Source organism: Diadema setosum, chromosome 12 (assembly GCF_964275005.1).
Source record: "Diadema setosum chromosome 12, eeDiaSeto1, whole genome shotgun sequence".
Taxonomy (NCBI): domain Eukaryota; kingdom Metazoa; phylum Echinodermata; class Echinoidea; order Diadematoida; family Diadematidae; genus Diadema; species Diadema setosum.
The window spans coordinates 1,088,112-1,110,373 of NC_092696.1; the positions used below are offsets into that span (position 1 = coordinate 1,088,112).

The 22,262-nt window shown below is 34.8% G+C and overlaps 1 protein-coding gene across 1 annotated transcript in view; it reads right to left on the reverse strand.

Annotated features, from left to right (window-relative positions):
* LOC140235655 (uncharacterized) overlaps positions 1 to 18,224 on the reverse strand; it is a 33,633-nt gene extending 15,409 nt beyond the window's left edge. Inside the window, exons 1-3 of the mRNA XM_072315664.1 lie at positions 18,083 to 18,224; positions 14,846 to 15,028; positions 4,277 to 4,462 (exon numbers count right to left, since the gene is read on the reverse strand). Of these exons, the coding sequence (XP_072171765.1) occupies positions 4,277 to 4,462; positions 14,846 to 15,028; positions 18,083 to 18,172 (459 nt within the window). The 5' untranslated portion in view covers positions 18,173 to 18,224. The remainder of the gene's footprint in view (positions 1 to 4,276; positions 4,463 to 14,845; positions 15,029 to 18,082) is intronic.
* Positions 18,225 to 22,262: the final 4,038 nt, after the last annotated feature.

Genomic DNA, 22,262 nt, shown 5'->3' on the forward strand with positions numbered 1-22,262 from the left:
AGTATAAATTCCATGTGATGATTGGTATATCATTCAAAGAATTTAATACTCTTCATTTAAATTTGACATTTAAATCATAAGTGAACAATTGTATCAAATATTACATTTTAAGGAGATTCTGACATTTCCATCATGCGTTGCCTTGGTAACATATTTTTTTTTTTTGCCACCATGGGACACTCTTTGACCTGTTAATGCATTTTTTTTTTTAAATTCTACCCACAAAACTGGTCTAGATGACCCACTTTATCACATCCAACTTCATTCTCATGCTTTTGGAACCAAATTATGATGACTGAAATGTTTAAATGAGATTATTCAACAATAGAGGGCGTACATCACATTCCCATCTGCACATTCTTGACATGCTTGAATGTCAACTTTGGATGGCCGTAACTTTCTTATTATTTGAGCAATATCTATGAAATTTTCACATTGTATTGCATACATATTTAGTATAATTTTGAAGAATATCAAAACAAATTGAGTATGTTTTGGTATGATTTAGAGATAGATAAGTTTTATGGTAAAATTGCATTTTTGCTAAAAAATGTGTAACAATTGTATTCTGGCCTCAAAATTAAGATGAAGGTTGGTATAACCCCCTACACAATTAGTATCATCGTATAGATAATTTAATTTTCTTTAATTTGATACCGAAGCCATGATAATTGAACAATTTTATCAAAGGTTACAGGTATTTTTATGAGATACTGACATTTTCACCATGCGTTACCATGGAAACGGATTTTTGACCACTATGGGACACGCTTTGACCTGTTAACATTGCATTTTTGAAATCTACGCACAAAACTGGTGTAGATGAAGTAGATTAAAAAAAATATATGTTTGGGGTGCATGGGAACCCCTTTCTCCTACTAGACTTGTAAGTGAATTCTGTAGTCACGCATGTAGTCTGGGCACAGTGCGCTCAATAGAGGTTGTCGTATTAACTGGACAAGTTGCATGCTCCATGAATGAAATTGTTTAATGTTTGGATGTATGAAAGGTTAGTTTAAGAGTGAAAATATGAGTCATAGATACATCAAGTGAGTAAAGGGTTTAAATAGGCCCGATTTACATCGAGGTCGGGTCGAACTACTCGAACAAGGTTCTCAAAAGAAATAACGAGCACGAGGCAAGGTTTATTTGAAGAAATGGTACATCAGTTTAATAATGAACAACGCAAATGCAAATTCCGTACATATTTTTTTATTTGGTGAATTTGGGCATTAGCTTTATAAAGGTTGTAAATTAATTTGGAAGTTAATTGATTGTATACACAGACAGCAACAATAACATGAAAGAGTTGAGTGTATTGAATAAGACTGACAAGTGCTACATGCCAGTTTATATTGCACTTAATACTCATATGTGATGTATGTAAGTAGATTACATGGAAAAATACATGTAGGTGTATTTGATTAGAATTAATACACGATTACATAAATAGGTTTGTTGTGGAAATGCAGTTGAAATTACTAGGGGATGAACAACACCTGAAAATGAGTTTAATGTAATACATATGTAAGTTAGCATTATTTTTTTGTGGTCTATTCAAAACTAGAGTCATTGCTGGTATTGTGTACACACATTTGAGAAAGGCAATTTCAGGCAACAGTTTATAATTCAGAGTATGTACATGAATAGTAGAGTGTCATTCAGAGATTTTATGCATGCTTAAGCCCTGTGACATTTATGAAGGGGTATGTTGATGGGCGACACATTTATACATGTACTAAGGACGCTTTCTTTTCTCTTATTTATATTGCTGCAGATTGAATAAAGAATACAAACGTCTAGTCGGGCTTATGCAGACTGGATATGCACTTATACAATACATGCGGAGGGTATTAGGCCGAATTCTTTGGAGCTACCGTGATCCAGTACCTATTCATAAGTATATACTGCGTTTTATGAAGACACCTTGAGCCATTTCTGGATACTTCAACTTTCACCTTTGACCTTGTGGTTCAAAGCTTTTCCTACAGAATTTTATCTAGAAATACACTACAACTGTATTACACTCAGTAAAGAAAACACCTGCTAGCATTCCATGGATAACGGGGAAATATTGGAATGCTAAAAACTTGACCTTGAACCTTAACTTTAACTTCAATCTTCAGCATTTGCGCCCAAAAGTTCACAGGCACAACTTCGTCCCCCATTACCCCTATTCAGACGCAAGCCAGTTTATAGCAAACTCGATAAAGAAACGACGTATAAAGAATCATGGCATAGCCGATAGACCGTTCAGATTTCGACCATTCCGTAAAAAAAAAAAAAAAACAAAACAAAACAAACAAACAAACATCGTATAGATGTGCATTTTCTCACCGCATGTTGTTATGGCCATGAGTGACAGGTACAAGGTCACCTTTCGTGATCGCTCCCATTAAGCCCCGCCTAGTTATACCGTTCTGTGGTTGCCATACGTTCAGACGCACAATGGGCACGATGGAATGCTGATTCGTTATCGAGTTCTAGTTCAAAACGATGCTCTGACCGTCGTTTCGCTTTTCGTTGTTTCGTTATACGTCGTTTCGTTAGTCAGCGTTCAGACGTATAAATTCATCTTATAGCAATACCGTTCTAGTAGGTGATACGTCTAAATGCCCTGATACATACAAGTCAAGTTTCAGTAGCATATACCTCAAACGGCTATCAAGTTAGGCTGTCCACAAATTGACTACGAACGGAAAGAGAGACGGACGGACAACTGAGAGAGTATAATGTTCTCAACAACCATTACGAATATAATTAGGCATACATATGTTCCTTTGTCCTGCTCTGCAATGAATAATTTTGTTATGTTCTACGCGGTGAAACACATCGCAATACAGAATCTGCTATCACTTTCCAAAGTACAAAACGGAACTCGTCACTCGCCAGAATGAAAATAGAATGCTTCGGATACTGAAAAATAGTAATGAAGCAAGACTATTTAGAATCGTGGCAGTATTGACAACGGTGACTTTCTCCAATGTCTGGGCAAAGACAGCTTCGTATTGTGAATCATGTAGAGAATGCAGTTTAATGAGTAACAAGAAGGTGTCATTAGTGTCATTAACGTCATTTTTGTCCTCTCGTTACAATAGCATCGCAGGCACTGGGGTCGCCTTCTTGTCATGATTTTGTATACTGTGTACAATGAAATAGTGTTTCATTTTATCAATAGGCGATAAGTGAATATTCTTCATAAAATGTAAGATATCGAAGGCAAATTTGCTTTACATATCGATTAGAGAGAGTAATAGGCAAAACGTGTTTTGAAGACACCCACAGACTGTGTAATTGCTTCTGCTAATGTGATCCGGCTGCAGATTACGGCTCCACCACTCAAGCCATCATTGATTAGAAATCATGCATCATTACTCTGCAAAAATAATTCCACTTTTACCATGAAAGTGGGGCTGTATACCGGCAGTAACAGCATGAGGTCATACATGTGCGCAGTCCTACAAGTATGTAATGAGGTGGTGTATTGGCATCAGAGATGGTATAATAACGAGAAATCGACGAGCGTCTCAATAATATCTGCGTAAATATTATATACATATATATATATATATATATATATATATAATATGCATATCCATATATATATATATATATATATAAGTTTTCCTTTTCTGTCATTACAGATAACAATCACTCAAACAAGAAAGTGTCAAATTATGTTTTATATTTTTGCACAGTATATTCACAGTTGTAGTGAAATACAATCACTGTTGGTACTGCTAGAGTCTCAAATATTGGGGAAAAGGATTTAGGCCTACGTAAGGGTACATTTGGGACATTTCCAATTCATTTTTGTTTTTTTGTTGTTGTTTTTTTTACCTACGATGAATTATACTATATGTGACACTGGAAATCTTTCAAAAGAAGATACGTTTACCTGGTTCGTGCTTAACTAAGGATATGATAATTATGTAGAAAATATGAAATTCGAACAATGCACCTCTACAAACTCACAAAACGGCATCTTAACACACACAAAAAAAAAAACATGCGAAAGAAATAAGAACAAAATCATGTGATCAAAAACAAATTGAATCAAATTACGCAATAGTGTCAAGTGCATAAATTGACGGGTTAGGCCATTAGATATGATCAACGTAACGACTGAAATTATTCATGAATTGTAATACAGACTACCGAGTGAGGATCAGGGCTTCAGAAGTCCTCATCCACACTCGGTGGTCTACATTGTTAGCCTACTACGCTTCCAACAGCAAATGACACATTTCATAATGCACAATAAAAGATTACATACCAGACAAGATGATGCATATGTGGCGGCTGTTGAGAGGAAATTATGAGAGAGATATTCACACTTCAGACTAAACTTCGAAAGACGTGGCATAGTGAACACCCATTTGGCAAAGTCTTTTCCCGTCGAAGATTGGTATTGGGAATCGTCCTGATTGCTGCCTTTAACAATCAAGTTCAGATCTTGAATCTGCAGAGGAGATGAGTCAAAGTATTGATAAAAAGTAAGATATAATTATAATCATCTGAAAATGGCAAGAAGGAAAACCTTAACATATGAAGAGCTTAATTGCCTCCAAAGCGTTAAACCCATCATTTTCAATGGATTTAGCGCCTTTTGGAATCGTGCTCTTCATATATCGAAGAAACCAACATTAACACACATGTTTTATACATGTTTTCCTCGCAATGATTAACGATACACTCCAGCAGACACCTTTAGTAGAGCGTTGGAAATACGTAGCTGACGTGACCATTGCTGAGAACAGGAAAATTAACTCTGCAAGGGTAGTCCCGGACATACTCAAGGTACACAGAAGTAGAGATGAAACTCAACCCTTCGACAAGTAAAGTGATGCGTGTTGCGTTCACCAAAACACCTCTGCCACCCCTCTAGTTTAAGCTGAACATCAACGTATTGGAAGAAAATAATAAACGAGGTCAAGTTCTTGATGTTCCTATTCAAAGCAACCTCCGTTGAGATTTGCATGTTGACGACATTGTCGAGGATGCTCTATACGTACTCCGCGTCATGAAACGATACAAGGCGCCATCTGAAGACCCACTAACCATCTTCACTAGCTACATCACACCAGTCCTAGAGTATTGTGTACCGGTGTGGCACCCATCCGTTACGAATAAACAAAGTAACGCCATCGAAATGGTAAAAAAAAAGAGCGCTCCGTATAATCTTGGGTAATAGGTATGAATCATATGTGGAGTCCTGTGTGATGTGAAACATCACTTCACTCTGTGATATATCAGATCAATTGTGTCTGAAGTTCGCTGACTCATTCTATGCGAGATTTCCAGACTGGTTTCAGCCGAACCAGAGCAGCTACAGAGCCCTAAGACGTATCAAGTGCTGGACTAAACGTTACAATGCAATGACTTATTTGACAAGGATTCTAAACTCAGCTTTAGCTTGGCTGTTTAAAGTTTTCAAGTTGTCGACGCACGACCAATCAGTGACCAAGATGCCACACTGGCCAATGAGATCACTCCCTCGTTGCTAGGGCGGAGTCAAGCTGCAGCGCTAAATCCAAACCTTCGGACACGTTTCTGTTCCGTTGAAAAACGGAAAACCATGGCCCAGAAAAAAAAACACGCTATTTTCTTGTCTTTCCTTTGATCATTTAGCTTCGAGATTTCGATAGTTAGATGATAGAACATACAACAGACTACAAAATTATGTCAAACACAGAAATCCGAGCGTTTTGACAGATTTTGATGATCTGCCTTCAAACTCAATTTTGATGATCTGCCTTCAAACTCGATTTTCTTGTCTCACCCGTTAGCGACTTTAGGATCCCTTTTGTTGTAGCGGGTCACATATGGGTGAGAATTTTGAACGATGTACAATTGCCAATTTTCGTACCTTATGACATTCTTTCCCCTAGAACACGCCAGGATGATCTAAGAAACCAGATTTTTTCATGTCATCTCAAAGATTGGTAAATTTCCTTTCAGGAAATATATGGTTTGGTTGACTTTTGCCTGATATTTTTCATTTCACAAGGACTTAAAGCGTAAAAATACGGTAAAAACGCTATTTTCACAATAATTTTTGTTTTTCAAACTAATGATGTGCATTTTTAATGGTACGTGGCATCTAATATCTGACCATGTTCTGGATCTGACATATCATGGGTATGTACCACAAAATTATAAGAACTTTATGAGCACGTATAAAATTACAGAGAACAATTCAAATATCAAAGTCCTAAACAGACGAACGTCCGTGGTGCTTTTATTTCTATCGCTGCTGCAAATTCTACTTTGTTGTCCCAACTGTAACGTATACGAAAATTTGGTATTTCACCTAATGAACATATCCTGCAAAAATTGTACGTCTGCTGGCTGTACATGGGACGTAATATTCTTTTATGCAAAATTATACTCAGTTTTCGTCACGGACGTGCTTCCGCTATTTTCTAATAAAGATCGTAGCCCATGAAACGTTATTGGCGATATTGTTCTGAGTCGTAATCAACTAAGATCTAGCAACACGATAATATGTTTGTTTTGAGTTTCTGTCCATCCTTTGTCAAATAGGAACCGAAATTATATTTTCAGACGAACCTCCAAGAAAAAAAGAACGTCCGTGATGATTAAAACGTTTTCGAGTGGGACGCTATCTTGCTTCGATGGCGAAGGTGCATTTTACCTTTGGCTCTCTAGCCGAGGAGCTGCATGCCATTTTTGGAGCGAACTGAGGTTCGTCCGCAGTTTTTGGACCATGCAATTCACCAAAAACCAAGCATATAATTAATATTTTTTCTGAAAATTCACCTCCTGAACCCCCTCTGAGCAATACATATGTTGTAAGGATGTCAAATTTCTTATAATTTGCATTGACAATACCTTTTCAAATTTTTGAAAGAGTTAGGAAGGCTAGGTACTCTCTGCCGATTAGTTATCCGTCCTGGAACATGACCCTAGTAGTAGAACGAACGTCCGTGATAATTCCAGAGAACGTCCGTGACGTATGCAATCCCTCCGATAGGGATAACTTGTCCCGAAAGTGTCCTGTATTCTTTAAAACTTTTGGCTCGAATAGCGACAAATAAAGTTTTACAAAGTAGAAAATGAGTTTAGAGCAGTAGTTTGAGAATTTTTAAGGCGTTATGTGATCATGATGAACAAACAATTGAAAATTTACTCACAATTTTACGCATGTTTTCCCTCTAATTATACAAAAAACAGCTAAACACTTAAAACAAAGTGATAGGAAAATGGAATTTTGCGTAATCTATAATTTCTGTGCGTTTGAATTTCTTTCTAATGAGGTTCTGGCGACAATTTGTACTGTTACAGGTTCTGAAAGTTTCGCTCACGGACGTTCTGTCCGAGAAAGGAAATTTCTGACAATTACAAATATATCACTGCACATAAGATTAATGTTAGTTGAAAATATTACCAAATCACCGAGCCGCTTATACCCGAAAGTGAATAGCGTTCAGCACTCAATTTACCTGTAATAACAAACGGAAAACGTTGTTTTCACGGATGTTCGTTGGTTGAATAAGTCAGTGGATTACATAGTATAGGAGAAAGAGGATCAGTGCCACTTTTTAGTGACAGGTGCTCGAAGTGTTTATCTTTTGAGTATGGTAGGTGCCGCCTCAAACAGAACACATCCAGTTTTGGTCTCCATAACGGACGTTCGCTGTAATTGTCATGATATCAAATGCCTTAATTCATTCTCATTTTTCTCTTCGTGACGATTTTTCTCTCATTCCCTCAATAGCCTGAACATGCTGCGACCAAATAGAAAACAAAAAACAAAACAAAACAAACCAAAACAAATCCGAAAAGTGCTACGCAATCACATTCAGGATAATGACGGAAGAAGTCTGTAATGAGCATGTGTTGAATAAGAAACGGAAAAGTTTCAAAAGGACGTGGAAGCAGTTGAATGAAAATGACTGAGAAACAGAGAAGGGAATCGAGCTCCAACACACAGAGAAAAAAATTGCCATTGCACTCCCGTTATACCAAATTCTTCTGGAGAAGTTTTTGTTTGTTTGTTTATGTTTTTTATTCATCGAAATGCCGTCACAAGCGAACAAAAATCATGCAGTATACAATTATTGATTGATGAAAACACACAAATCCTCCGCTTATCATCACATGATGTTGTTTTATACTCATCAATGAAAAGCAATATTCATTTGTAATTTTTTCCAAGATTTTTTTTTTCATTTTACATTTAAGAGACAGAGAGATCGTCAATTTGTTTGTGCATCTGTGCTTACTTTGAAAACACATGTTAAAAAAAAAGTAATGATTAAGAATAGGTTTAAGGTTGCACTTTGATACGTTCGCTCTTCCAAAGATTCGTTACTCCGATGTCCAAAGGTTTGTTATTCCAAAATGAAAAACAAAAATTGTAGTTAATTCAGGAGGTTTGTCATTAGAAATGTTCTTCGAAAAATAGATATTAAGGATCATTGTTTTTAGGTCCGTTCTTCTAAAAGTGGAATGGGCCTAATATTCGTTTAGGTGAAAACGGTTATTATGAGGTTTTGAAATTGGAGGATTTTAGTTGTTAACTTGTTTCTCCACATTTGGATAAGCGAACATAATTTTTCATGTTCCAATTAATAAGCCTTTCGGTTAACCTTCGGAGATCCTATCATTTACCGAAAAAAAGCTTCATAATTATACGAACTCTATCAATTTTTGTATTGACAAACTGTATGAATAACGAGCCTCCGAAATGACGCGCTACAAAAGGTTTGTTATAACAAACCATATTGTATAATATCGAAGTCACAAACATCCATCCAAGTTATATGGACTTATTATGGACTTGTTATGACGAAACTTCGCAGTATCGAACCAATTATCACTTCTGACTAATATAACACAAATTCTCCTCGATAACAGTGTGTAACACAAGGAGCAAACACAGAGGGATTTCTTCCTAACGTATTCGTTTGCCCTCCCCAGCTAAACTTCGTATTTCTATAACGGAGCACATTTCTGTTGTTTTTTTATATTAATTCTTTGTCACAATTTTAGCTGTGACCATGTTCGTTATATAAAAAGCAAATTTTGTATTGTAGACTTTATAATTATAACAACTTTAGGACCTGAATATTCTCCTTCATGAAAACGAAATTTTGATAAATATATTCGTTCTCAAGGATGGACTACGTCACTGAGATTACACGTACGTTTGTACGTTCATTTACGAGAGATGGAAAAATTGTGTTCTTTGATTCCCCAGTATGAGAAGATAAACAAGCTTATATAATTGAGAATTGGTAATATCTATTCAGGATTTTGCAGAGGAGTTTGTTCTCGACATGAAATTGCTGTTTGTTGAGAGTAGAATGCGTTTCCAACTCAAGAGAGCTGCATTGTTCAATATCTTGTTTGTTCCGAACGTCCGTGAGCTACATGCGAACCTCCGTGATGAAAACTATGCTATGTTTGTTGGGTTATAGAGACTGCCCAGATGAGATACATCTTAAAAAGGTATATTATTATTTGGGAGTGAGGATTAAAGTATGGGATAGTGAAATAAGAGGTGAAAATATTGAGTTTCTGTAAAATGCGCGTAAAGTTAAGAAAGTGTTTAGCGGAAGAGCAATATTTCCACAGAAATGACGAATTTAGTTAAATCATCAGTTGTCTACCATTACGAACAGGTTAGGAGTACAAGCTTAATATTCTGCAATCACGTACACATGTCCCTTAAGATATTTCGTTTGGATTTTGAACTGAATCAGATCTTTGGAAACTATGTTAAATGGTATTCAAATGTATGTGCAGTACTATTCCTCACGGACGTTCGCCGCTCTGGACATGGTAAACTTCAGCGGTGAATAAAAACTTGTTCCTCCCGGAAAATCCTAGTATAATTGGGTTCATATTAAAGCTTGAGTTATACTCTTTCAGGTAAGATGAATGATTTTGAGAATTTCCTACTTTTTAAATTTTGCCTTGTTTTGGCTCAATTGTACATCGTTCAAAATTCTGACCCATATACATACATACACGGCTCGACACTTTATTGTTTTGTTGTTGTTGCTGTTGTTGTTGTGGGTTTTTGTTTTCTTTTCTTTTCTTCTTTAGCGGTGATTTTTCATTCGAGAAACTAAAACCTTAAAATCTAACATTTTGGTCCCCCTAATAACCTATTGTGAATCTAAATTGTTTAAACTATGGTAGCCTGGCATCCATTTTAAATGGCCCTGATAATTTGACCTTCAAGCCACGAACAAGACAAATGAAGGTCAAAAACCTAGGAATAATGTTTAGCTCCGGTATAAAATGACGTCATTCAATGTATACCAGCCTATTTCACGGTATGCTCATGTTTCCACATCCATTTTATAGAGATAAGCTGAAATACCTTACATTAATTGTTATTATTATATCGTATGACTCGCACACGAAAAATAAGAAGAAAAGTGTATTGTTTTGTTCAGCAATGCTGACTGTCTGCTCTTAGTATTTCGGAAGACGTAATCCCTTTTCTTCAAATACGGAAATTTGAAAGCAATATTCAAGCAATAGTAGTTTTTGTTAATGTTATGTAATATTGGACATGGATTGGATTTGAAGGGTTGTACTATTAGCTGTATCCCATGTGTACCCAACATGTGTTGAATCTTACAGGCTCTCATGAGCCAACATGTAAAGCGCGTCATAAATGTACTTTATTATCATAAGCTACTGAAGAGGAAGCAGTCTTTTCCCACATTGTGTAGGTGTATGTGTGGTCAGTCTGTAGAACACTGTTGGTTTTTTTTTTTCTCATTACAAATGGTAATCCCTAAAACAAAACAAGAGTTCACTGGCACACGTTTGAGTGTCATTTCATTACCAGCATTGTCACATTAGTAACAGACAATCACTGTTATTAACTCCAGAGGTTTTCTGCTATAAGAGTCACAAGACTTTGTGAAAAGGAGGAAGGCCTACTCAATGGCCACAGGACATTTCCAATTCAAAAGTCTTTTCCGCCTATGATGAGTTGTACCAAAATATGACACTGGAAATCATTCCAAAAAAGATACATTTTGGTGTTTCACGCTTGATTGTGGCTATCTGATTTTGATAGTGAAGTTGCAATTCATAATGCGTATTATACTCCCAGCGAATTTTGCGATTATGTTAAATCAACTGAGAATTCAAATACATTATCTTTGTTTCATTTCATTTGTCGTAGTTTAAAACGCAATTTTGATATTTTTTGTTACTGTGTAGAAATGTTAGATATGCCTATGTCAATCATAGGAGTAACTGAAACATGGTTGAGAGATGGTGAGGAAGAGCTTATTTCTCTCCCACAGTATACTTTTGTTGGTAATGCTCGACAGGGAAAAAGAGGAGGAGGAGCTGGAATTTTTATTCAAAACAATATCAAATTCAAAAGAAGAACAGATTTAAATATATGCAATGATGTCGTTGAAAGTATTTTTATTGAGGTATATGATAAGATAAAAAATTATATTGTTGGAGTGATGTACAAACCTCCTCAGCAGACAGTTAAAAATTTTGTAGAAAATATCCAAGCTTCTTTAAATACCTTATCAAATGAGAAGAAAGAAAATATCATAATGGGAGATTTCAATGTGGATTTAATGAAAATAAATGTTTGTCAGTATGTGAATGATTTTATAGATAATTTCACTTCGTATTCATATTTACCCCAAATATTCAAACCAACCAGAATAACTTCTCATTCAGCTACTATATTGGATAATATATTTTATAATTATTCTGAAAAAATAAAACAGAGTGGAATGATTCTAACTGATGTCAGTGATCATCTGACACCATTTATTTTGATTAATTCTAAGGCAGTTATGAATGATTTTGATGCAGAATATTAAAAAAAAAAGAGAAATAGATGATGAAAAAATTTATACATTTTGTTCAAAATTACACGCAGTTGATTGGACATTTTTATATGATATACATGATGTAAATGAGAAATACAGCCGGTTTACAGACATTTACTCTGAATTGTATAATGAATGTTTTCCTGAAATAGAGGTTAGACAACGAAAACATATGCAAAGAAAGCCATGGTTAACTGCAGAAATAAAAAAATTGTGTAAACGAAAATATGTTTTGTTTAAGAAATATTTAAGAAACCCAATAGATAGTAGAAGGAAATTGTATAAACAATATAGAAATAAAGTTAATAATATGATAAGAACTGCAAAACAAAATTATTATACGGTTGTATGATCTTAAATTCAAACATGTTATGAACAATGCAAAAACCACTTGGAGAGTTATAAATGAGATATTGAGTAAGAAAAAAAAAGAGAAAGCGTCGATAAATGAAATTGAGTTTGATGGTAAGGTAATCACAAATAAAAAAGATATATGCAATGTGTTTAATGACTTTTTTTAGTAAAATTGGAAAAGAAATTCATGATAATGCACAGTTAAGCATATCTGAAAATGATTCTTTTAAAAAATATATGTGTGGAAAGGTCACTGATTCTTTGTTTTTTAGTCCTATAACAGTTTCAGATGTTTTAAATGTAGTTTTTAAATTAGATGTAAATAAAGCTGCAGGGTATGACGGATTTAACACAAAAGTAGTAAAAACTTCTATTGATGCAATTCTGTCACCTCTGTGCAATATTTTTAATGCGTCTATTGAACAAGGCATTTTTCCAAGTGCATTAAAGATCGCCAAAGTGATACCAGTTTTTAAGAATGGTAATGAAATGTCTGTAAATAATTACAGACCTGTCTCTATTTTATCAATTGTTAGTAAAATATTAGAAAAAACAGTTTATGAAAAAATGATCTGTTTTATACAAAAACATGACATTTTGTATCGGAGACAGTTTGGTTTTAGAAAAGGGTGCAGTACATCACATGCAATAATTGACTTAGTAGATAAACTTGCCAAAGCTTTTGAAGATAAAGCAATAGTAGTTGGAGTGTTTTTAGATTTATCGAAAGCTTTTGATTGTATAGACTATTCTATTTTATTTGATAAGCTTAGTTTTTATGGTATACGGGGTATAGCAATGAAATGGTTACAGAGTTATCTGAGTGAAAGAAAGCACTACGTTTGTATAACCAATGTTAATTCACATTTTAGAGATATTCCAGTTGGTGTGCCACAAGGATCAAATCTTGGACCACTATTATTTTTAATGTATATCAATGATTTGCAATATGTAAGTGATATTTTATCTGTAATTTTATTTGCTGATGACACCAGCCTGTTCTTATCTGGAAAAGATGATGTAACGATTAATGAGCTTATCAATACTGAAATGCAAAAAGTGCAATCATGTTTTTTAGCCAACAAATAACAGATCAATTATACAAAGACAAATTATATGACTTTTAAATCTCGGAATGTAAATGTTGATGCGAATTCAATTAATATTATGATTAATAATGTTGAGATTGAGAGAGTCAAAAGTATTAAATTTTTGGGTGTTATTATTGATGAATGTTTAAGTTGGAAAGATCATATTAATAATATTTCTTTTAAAATATCAAGAGTTATTGGAGTAATGCATAATTTGAAGCATATATTGCCTTTGAACATTTTAGTGAATATCTACAATAGTATGATTTTATCACATTTATCATATTGTAATATTGTATGGGGTAATTGTGCAACGTATTTAATGCAGAAACTTTTTAAACGCCAAAAACGTGCAATACGTACAATAACTAAAACACATTATTTGGCACACACTAAAGAGTTATTTTTAAAGTTGCAATTATTGGATATTTATAGTATTAATGAATTTCAGATTGCTTCTTTTATGTATTCCTTCACCAACGAGTTATTACCTTATGCTTTTAATGATTATTTTAATTATAATTTTGATGTGAATATGTATGTTACTAGAAATTCCCATAAAATGTATATTCCTTTTTACAGATATAAATTCTCAAGAACAGTGATTTCATATAAAGGTCCTGTACTTTGAAATAATATGTTAGATAAGTTCAAACAATGTTCCACTTTAAGTGATTTTAAAAGGAAGTACAAATTTTATTTATTACCAAAAAAATAATATGCAATATATTATGAGGTATCTTTAAGTTTTATTGATTGCCTGTTGTTTGTTCATGTATTGTTTGTTATTGTTGTTGGAGCTCATTCGCTTGTTTGTATTTGTCTTTTGAGTTTAGTACATGTATGTAAATCTTGTCATTACTTCTCTCTATCTTATTCTTGCCAATATTGTTCTCTACTGTCTTTCTTTTTGTCTCCTATATGTTCTATGATTTAAACACAATTTTTAAAATGCAAACTTATAAGATGCAGTCCAACAAGGGTTTGACCTTTGACAGGCCAATGGCCTTTTGTCATTCCCACACATCTGCTGCAGTTCTTACTGTTTTACTGTGTTTATACCTCACTGTAACTGTCCTTGTACTGTTTATGCCTTGTTTTGTGTATATTTCTGTGTTCTGTTCTGTACATTTTATACATACATGCATGTCTATCATTGTTTGTTTTTTGAAAGATGTGAAATAAATTGAATTGAATTGAATTGAATATTTGTAGACAGTAAAAACTTCGGAAAATGCAGCTCTACAAACACGCAAAGCGGCATCTTAAAAAAAAAACCCATGCGAAATAACTAAGAAAAAACATGATCAAAATCAAATGGAGTCAAATTAGGAAATAGTATAAACTGCATAAAATGGACAGTTTAAGTCATTAGATATGATCTACGTAACGTTGAAAATGATTTATGAATTACAATAAAAACTACCGAACGAGGATGAGGGCTTCAAAAGTCCTTATCCACACTCGGTATTCTACATGTTGGAAGCCTACAACGCTTCCCCAACAGCAAATGACACATTTCATAATGCACAATAAAAGATTACACACCTGGCATGATGATGATGAGGTGACGGCTGTTGAGAGGAAAGTATCAGGCAAATATGGACACTCCAGACTGAACTTCGAAAGACGTGGCATAGTGAGCACCCATTTGGCAAAGTCATTTCCCGTCGAGGAGTGATATTGGGAATCGTCCTGAATGCTCTTAAAAATCAAGTGCAGATCTTGAATCTACAGGAGGGATGAGTCAAAGTATAGATTAAAAAGGGAGAAATGATTATAATTATGTGAAAACGGCGAGAATTCAAAGCTTTGCTTATGAAGAACTCGCTCCCTAAGTGTTAAATCCATCATTTTTCAATGCATTGAACGCCATTTTGGAAGCACGCTCTTCCTATATCGAAGAAATAAACAGTGTTGAAGACAAAGGTGGAAGCACGAAACACGTTTTATACATGCATTCCTCGCAATGATCAACGATGCACTCCAGCAGACACCTTTTGTAGAGCGTTGGAAATACGTAGATGACGTGGCCATTGCTGAGAATAGGAAAATATACTCTTCAAGTGTAGTCCCAGACACACTCAAGAAACTCAATAGGTGATGTGCCGAAGCGGAGATGAAACTTAACCCTTCCACATGTAAAGTGATGCGTGTCGCATTCGCCAAAACACCACTCCCACCCCTACAGCTTAAGCTGAACGACAATGTATTGGAAGAAAATGAAGAGTTTGTTTGCAAAAACCGATAAGTCCATTTTTGAAGATTTTGAAGTACAGTCTCTGTCATAAAGTGCAAAATAATACCTTTTAAATGATATATTGTTCACTACACATAAAGGTACACTTTTGAAGTTATGGTCAAAAGAAGCAAAATTTTTCTTATTATTCTCCTTATTTTTCTTGACCTTTAATCGCAAATATCTCCATTTGAGAAATATGGACTTATCGGTTCTTTGCAAACAAACTCTTCAAATGTAACCGTGCACCTCAAAACGAACATAAAGTCGCACACACTGATCTTGCGTGGGAACTGAAAATAAGTGAAATGGGTCAACCTAGCCGAACTTGACTTTTTCATATTTTCCGAAAGAGCAGGTCTTCTTTTACATTATGCTAAAATTTGGTATCATAAAACGGGCAGGAAAGTGTGTTTTTTTAGCAGTTTATCTCGAACATTTTTGGTAGAATAATGTGATTAGGTGTGTCTTTAGAATCCCTTGCTCATTTCTGAAAACCTTGTCCACACTCATCACTTTCCACTCTCAATAACTTTTGAAAGGATAGTGCTACTGCTTTGAAAGTTGGCTTTAATTATGGACAGAATGTGTTAATGAGGCATGCTTAATTTCAGTTTAATCTGATAATCCCTTCATTGTTGTTACTCTGGTGGTTTACTTCCTGTTTTTTGTCCCATTCATCGCACAGCCAGCATGGTTTGGTATAGACACTGTACTTCAGAGCCTCTTTTCTCAGTTCACACTTTTCCTGAGTTTGTGCTTTCTTTCCAATATTTGGATAGGTTAGGAGAGTCCATTTGTTTTGAGTTATACATCATTTCAAAGCTTAAAGTCTGCTCTTTCAGGATATGGTCTTAACTAAAAATTCATGTCTGGCGACTTTTTGTTTGTTTTGAGGTGCAGGGTCACAAATAATAAACAAGTTCAAGCTCCTTGGTGTCCCTATTCAAGGCAACCTCCTTTGGGATTTACATGTTGACGACATTGTCAAGCGAGTTGCGAGGAAGCTAGTAGCTCTTCGTACTCCGCGTCATGAAACGATACAGAGCGCCATCTGAAGATCTACTAATCATCTTCACTAGCTACATCATACCAGTCCTCGAGTATTGTGTACCGGAATGACACCCATTCATTACGAATAAACAAAGTAACACCATCGAAATGGTTCCGAAAAGGGCACTCCGTATAATCTTGGGTAGGAGGTATGAATCATATGTTTGATGTACAACATTACTTCACTCTGCAATAGATGAGATCAGAATTGCTACGGTCACCGTTGATGACTGTCTACTCTTAGTATTTCGGAAGAAGTAGTCCCTTTTCTTTAAACACTCATATTTGAAAGCAATAAGCAATAGTAGTATGTTATGACACCCACGAGTCATACAGGTCCACGAGACCGACATCAATAATAGGTTCATGAGTCATTACAGCCCACGAGTTATACGGCTATTAAAATAGTGTCGGTCTCATGAGCCTTTTGTGCGTAGTGTCGGTCTCGTGAGCCGTGTAACTCCTGGAATTATTTTGCTTGATGTCGAACTCGTGGGCTTTATCTACTCAGTGTCGAACTCGTGGGATGTATAACTGGTGGGCTGTATGACTTGTGAGCTGTACGACTCGTGGGCTGTATGACTAGTGAGCTGCTGTATAACTTGTGGGCTGTATGACTCGTGGGTGTCGGTCTCGTGACGTGCACCCGAGAGTATCGGTACTGATAACTACGGCGCGTAATAAATGTACTTTACTATCATAAATCACTGAGGTGGAAGCAGTCTTTTCCCAAATTGTGTAAGTCTTTGTGTGTTAAGTCTGTAGAACACTTTTTTCTCATTACAGATGACCATCACTAGTACAGCTGCATACATGTAAGTGTTCCATGGCACACAATCGTGTGTTATATCCTTACCATCATTGTCACATTAGTAACGTACAATCACTGTTGGTAACTCCGGAGGGTTTCTGCTAGAGTCGCACAACTTTGTAAATAAGAGGTACATTGCATAGCCTACTCAAGAGCCATAGGACATTTCCAGTTCAAAACCTTTCCCGCCTATGATGAGTTGTACCAAAATATGACACTGGAAATCATTACAAAGAAGATAGATTTTGGTGTTTCGTGCTTGACTGTGGCTAAGATATATATATATATATATATATATATATATATATATATGTGTGTGTGTGTGTGTGTGTGTGTAAACAAAAATAGAAACTTTGGAAAATGCAGCTCTACAAAGTAACACACAAAACGGCATCTTAAAATGAAACATGAGAAAGAAATAAGAACAAAACATGATCAAACCCAAATGAAATCAAATCAGGCAAAAGTGTAAACTGCATAAATGGACAGTTTAAGCCATTAAATATGATCAACCTAACGTTTAAAATGATTTATGAATTACAATATAGACTACCGAGCGAGGATCAGGGCTTCAAAAGTCCTCATCCACACTCGGTAGTCTGCATGTTGGAAGCCTATTACGCTTCCCCAACTAAGTACAGCAAATAACACATTTCATAATGCACAATAAAATATTACATACCTGGCATGATGATGATGAGGTGACGGCTGTTGAGAGGAAAGTATCAGGCAAATATGGACACTCCAGACTGAACTTCGAAAGACGTGGCATAGTACACACCCACTTGGCAAAGTCACTTCCCGTCGAAGATTGGTATTGGGAATCGTTCTGAATGCTGTCAAAAACCAAGTGCAGATCTTGAATCTGCAGGAGGGATGAGTCAAAGTAATGCTAAAAAAGTCACTGTGAGAAATGATTAAAATCACGTGAAAATGGCGAGAATTAAAAACGTAAATTAATAGAATTATTAACGCATGAAATGCTTGCTCCCTAAGCGCTAAATCCTTCATTTTTTCAATTCAATTCAATTCAATTCATTTATATTTCATTCTTCTATTTTTCACCAAAAAAAAAAAAACATAACGCATAATATATTTGGAATTACATCATAAACATAAACATTCGACTTTGTAAAAGATAAATGATACAAATAAACAAAAGAATGCATACTGGCAAAAAGTACAAAGTTATGCTTCAGTTGAGGAAAAAAAAAGAACTGAGAGGTCCACTAAAAAGCAAGCAGCTGCTTGTATGTTGTGAACCACTCAAAAAATGAACAAACTTATGAATTACTTATTTACAAATACTTATCACAGTTATAATTTACGTGAGAACGGAACAAGACAGGAGAAATACAAAAGACATGACACGACTTGACAAAAAAGACGGAAAGAATGTGGAGAGAGAAAGGAAAAGAAAAAAAGAGAAAGAGAATAAGAGAATGCCTACACGATGAACTAGGGAAATGGAACAGGGGGTGATTGAGAATGTGCTTCAGAGGGCTGGTACTGCACGCAGCTGTGCAGGGATTTAATGGATATTGCATAATAATCCATGTAATCCATTACGTAATAATGAAGTCAGTAACCGAAAGATTGGTGGATGGATGATGAACCCTGAAGTTGATGAGATCTAACTAATGATGAAATATATCAAAGAGGATTTAACAGAAATGATTTCAACTTGCGCTTAAAAGAATGCAAAGAAGGGGAATTTTTTATTTCACAGCTTAATGAATTCCAAAATCTAGGACCGGTCTATATAAATGTACTCTGAGCTAATAAAGTTCTCAGGAGGGGCAAATGAAACTCATTAGATTGTCTAGTCGGATAATTATGAAAAAACTGATTCCGTGGAAACATTGAATTGAAAATACTGGGAAGTGCATTTGCATTGTAATTAAACATAAACTGACCAAGCTGAAAAAAATACAAATCTTTGATTTTCAAAATCTTATATTTAGTAAACAATGGCTCTGAATGGGAACGTGGCGGGACGCCGCATATGATACGAAGTACCTTTTTCTGCAGTAGTAGTAATTTATCTAATAAAGTTTGATGGGCACTACCCCATGCTAGGAGTCCGTAATTAAGATACGGTAAAAATCAGAGAAAAATACAAGGTCAACAAAGAGGACATTGGAATATGAGACTTGAGTCTATTTATGATACCAATATTACGTGAAATGATTGTACTAATGTTAATAATGTGCGGTCTCCATGAAAGTTTATCATCCACTGTGATACCAAGGAATTTTATATGAGATACACGTTCCAACAGATTGTCATCAAAAATGATATTTGTGCGCGAAGCTTCTACAGAATTGCTAAAAAGCATATACTTAGTTTTCTTGAGATTAAGTGATAATTTATTAGCTCTTATCCACTGAGTAACTTTTTTCAGTTCAGAATTAACAATGCTTACGAGAGTATCTGGATTTCGGTGAGAAAAGAAAACATTGGAATCATCAGCAAAAAGTATAAATGAGAGTATATCAGATGATCTACAAAAGTCATTAATATAAATAATAAAAAAGTAATAGTCCTAATAAGCTACCCTGTGGGACGCCACATTTAATAAATTCTAGATTTGAGTTATTCTCGTTCAGAGATACCTATTGTTTTCGATTTTGTAGGTAACTCCTGAACCACCACTCCAAGGCCTTCCCCCGTATTCCATAATGAGACAATTTATATAATAAAATGTCATGATTAATTGTATCGAAGGCCTTGGAGAAGTCCAGGAAGATACCAATAAGATGAGAATGATTATCAATAGCATGTGCCGCGTGGTCAATAAACTTCAAAAAGGCATGAATGGTACTGTGTTTCTGACGAAACCCAAATTGAGAATTTGTAAAAAACATTATGAAAATTAAGAAAATTAATTGTTCTTACAAACACCAATTTTCCAAAATTTTAGATAAGGATGAAAGCAAAGAAATGGGTCTATAATTACTTACATCAAATTCATCTCCTTTTTTTAATAAAGGAAAAACCTTAGCTATTTTCATAATTTCAGGAAAAACACCACTTAGTATAGATTTATTGGAAATATATGAAAGTGGGTCAGCAATTGATGATATAATTCCCTTTAAAATAAAATTACTTATATCATCATAACCGGCACTTCGTTTATTATTCATTACAGTAACAATATCTATTATTTCATATTTGGTAGTTGGAACAAAAAAATTTGAACTAGAATTAGGTTGACCTAAAAATGTAGAAAAATGCATATTTGACTGTGGTACTTTTTCTGCCAGATTTTCCCCAATCATTGAAAAATAAGAGTTAAAAATATTGACTATATCATTAGGATCTTCAACAATTTTATTATCATATTTTACCTTTGTAATATTTAATTTCTTTTTTGATATATTCATAGCCTGCTTCAATATCTTCCATGTATTCTTTATATCATGTTTATATTTCTCTAACTGAATCATATATTTCCTCTTTTCCAACCGTATAATCTTCGTTAAGATATTTTTATACGAAGTGTATTTATTTTTTGACTTCTCAGTTTTTTTTTTCATTTTGAATTTATACTTATAACCTATTTTTCCTATTTATTGAACGAAGAACAGATTTTGAACTCCATGGAAGTTTAGGAGACGTTTTATAATTAACTAACTTATCTTTTATTTTAGGAATATATTCATTTAAATATTTATTCATAATCCCTGAAAAAATTTGAAATGATGCATTTACGTCATCATTATCATAAACACTAGACCAGTCAGCCCTATCTAAGCAAGCACCAAGGCTTGCCAAATTTTCCGGTGAAGCTCTACGTCTAAAGTAGACTCGGAATTTGTCAAGACTGACAAATTAGGTGATCGGATTTTTTTTTTTTTAAATCAATGATTCGAGTCCTGATCGCAATAGGCATGACCATATGTGACCGTGCACCTCAAAACGAACATAAAGTCGCACACACTGATTTTGCGTGAGGACTGAAAATAAGTGAAATGGGTCAACCTAGCCGAACTTGACTTTTTCATATTTTCTGAAAGAACGGGTCTTCTTTTACATTATGCTAAAATTTGATATCATAAAATGGGCAGAAAAGTGTGTTTTTTAGCAGTTTATTTCGAACAATTTTGGTAGAATAGTGTGATTAGGTGTGTCTTTAGAATCTCTTTTTCATTTCTGAAAAACCTTGTCCACACTCTTCACTTTCAACTCTACTAACTTTTGAAAGGATAGTGCTACTGCTTTGAAAGTTGGCTTTAATTATGGACAGAATGTGTTAATGAGGCATGCTTAATTTCAGTCTTATCTGATAATCCCTTCATTGTTGTTACTCTGGTGGTTTATTTCCTGTTTTCTGTCCCATTCATCGCACAGCCAGCACGGTTTGGTAAAGATTAAGTGCTTGAATAGACACTGTACTTTATAGCCTCTTTTCTCAGTTTGTGCTTTCTTTCCAATATTTGGATAGGTTAGGAGAGTCCATTTGATTTGAGTTATACATCATTTTAAAGCTTAAAGTCTGTTCTTTCAGAATATGGTCTTAACTAAAAATTCATGTCTGGCGACATTTTGTTTGTTTTGAGGTGCAGGGTCACATATAGGTTTCATTTGTGTTTAGAGACATTGGCCTTGTGATATTTGGGTTCTCATTTAGAAAAGAGAGTCAGGTCTACCATCTTTGGTACCAAATTCGGTATACACTATAACGAAGATACAGACTGAAGTATATTTGACCATTGGCCCAACTTTGCACAGCCAAGATAGCATCTGAGCAAAAAGTGGTTATTTTGTGAAATGATTCTTGTAACATGGTCTTTGCGTGTGCAAAATATGGGAAAGATAGGACATGTATTCACCAAGATACAGGTTGAAACATTTATGAC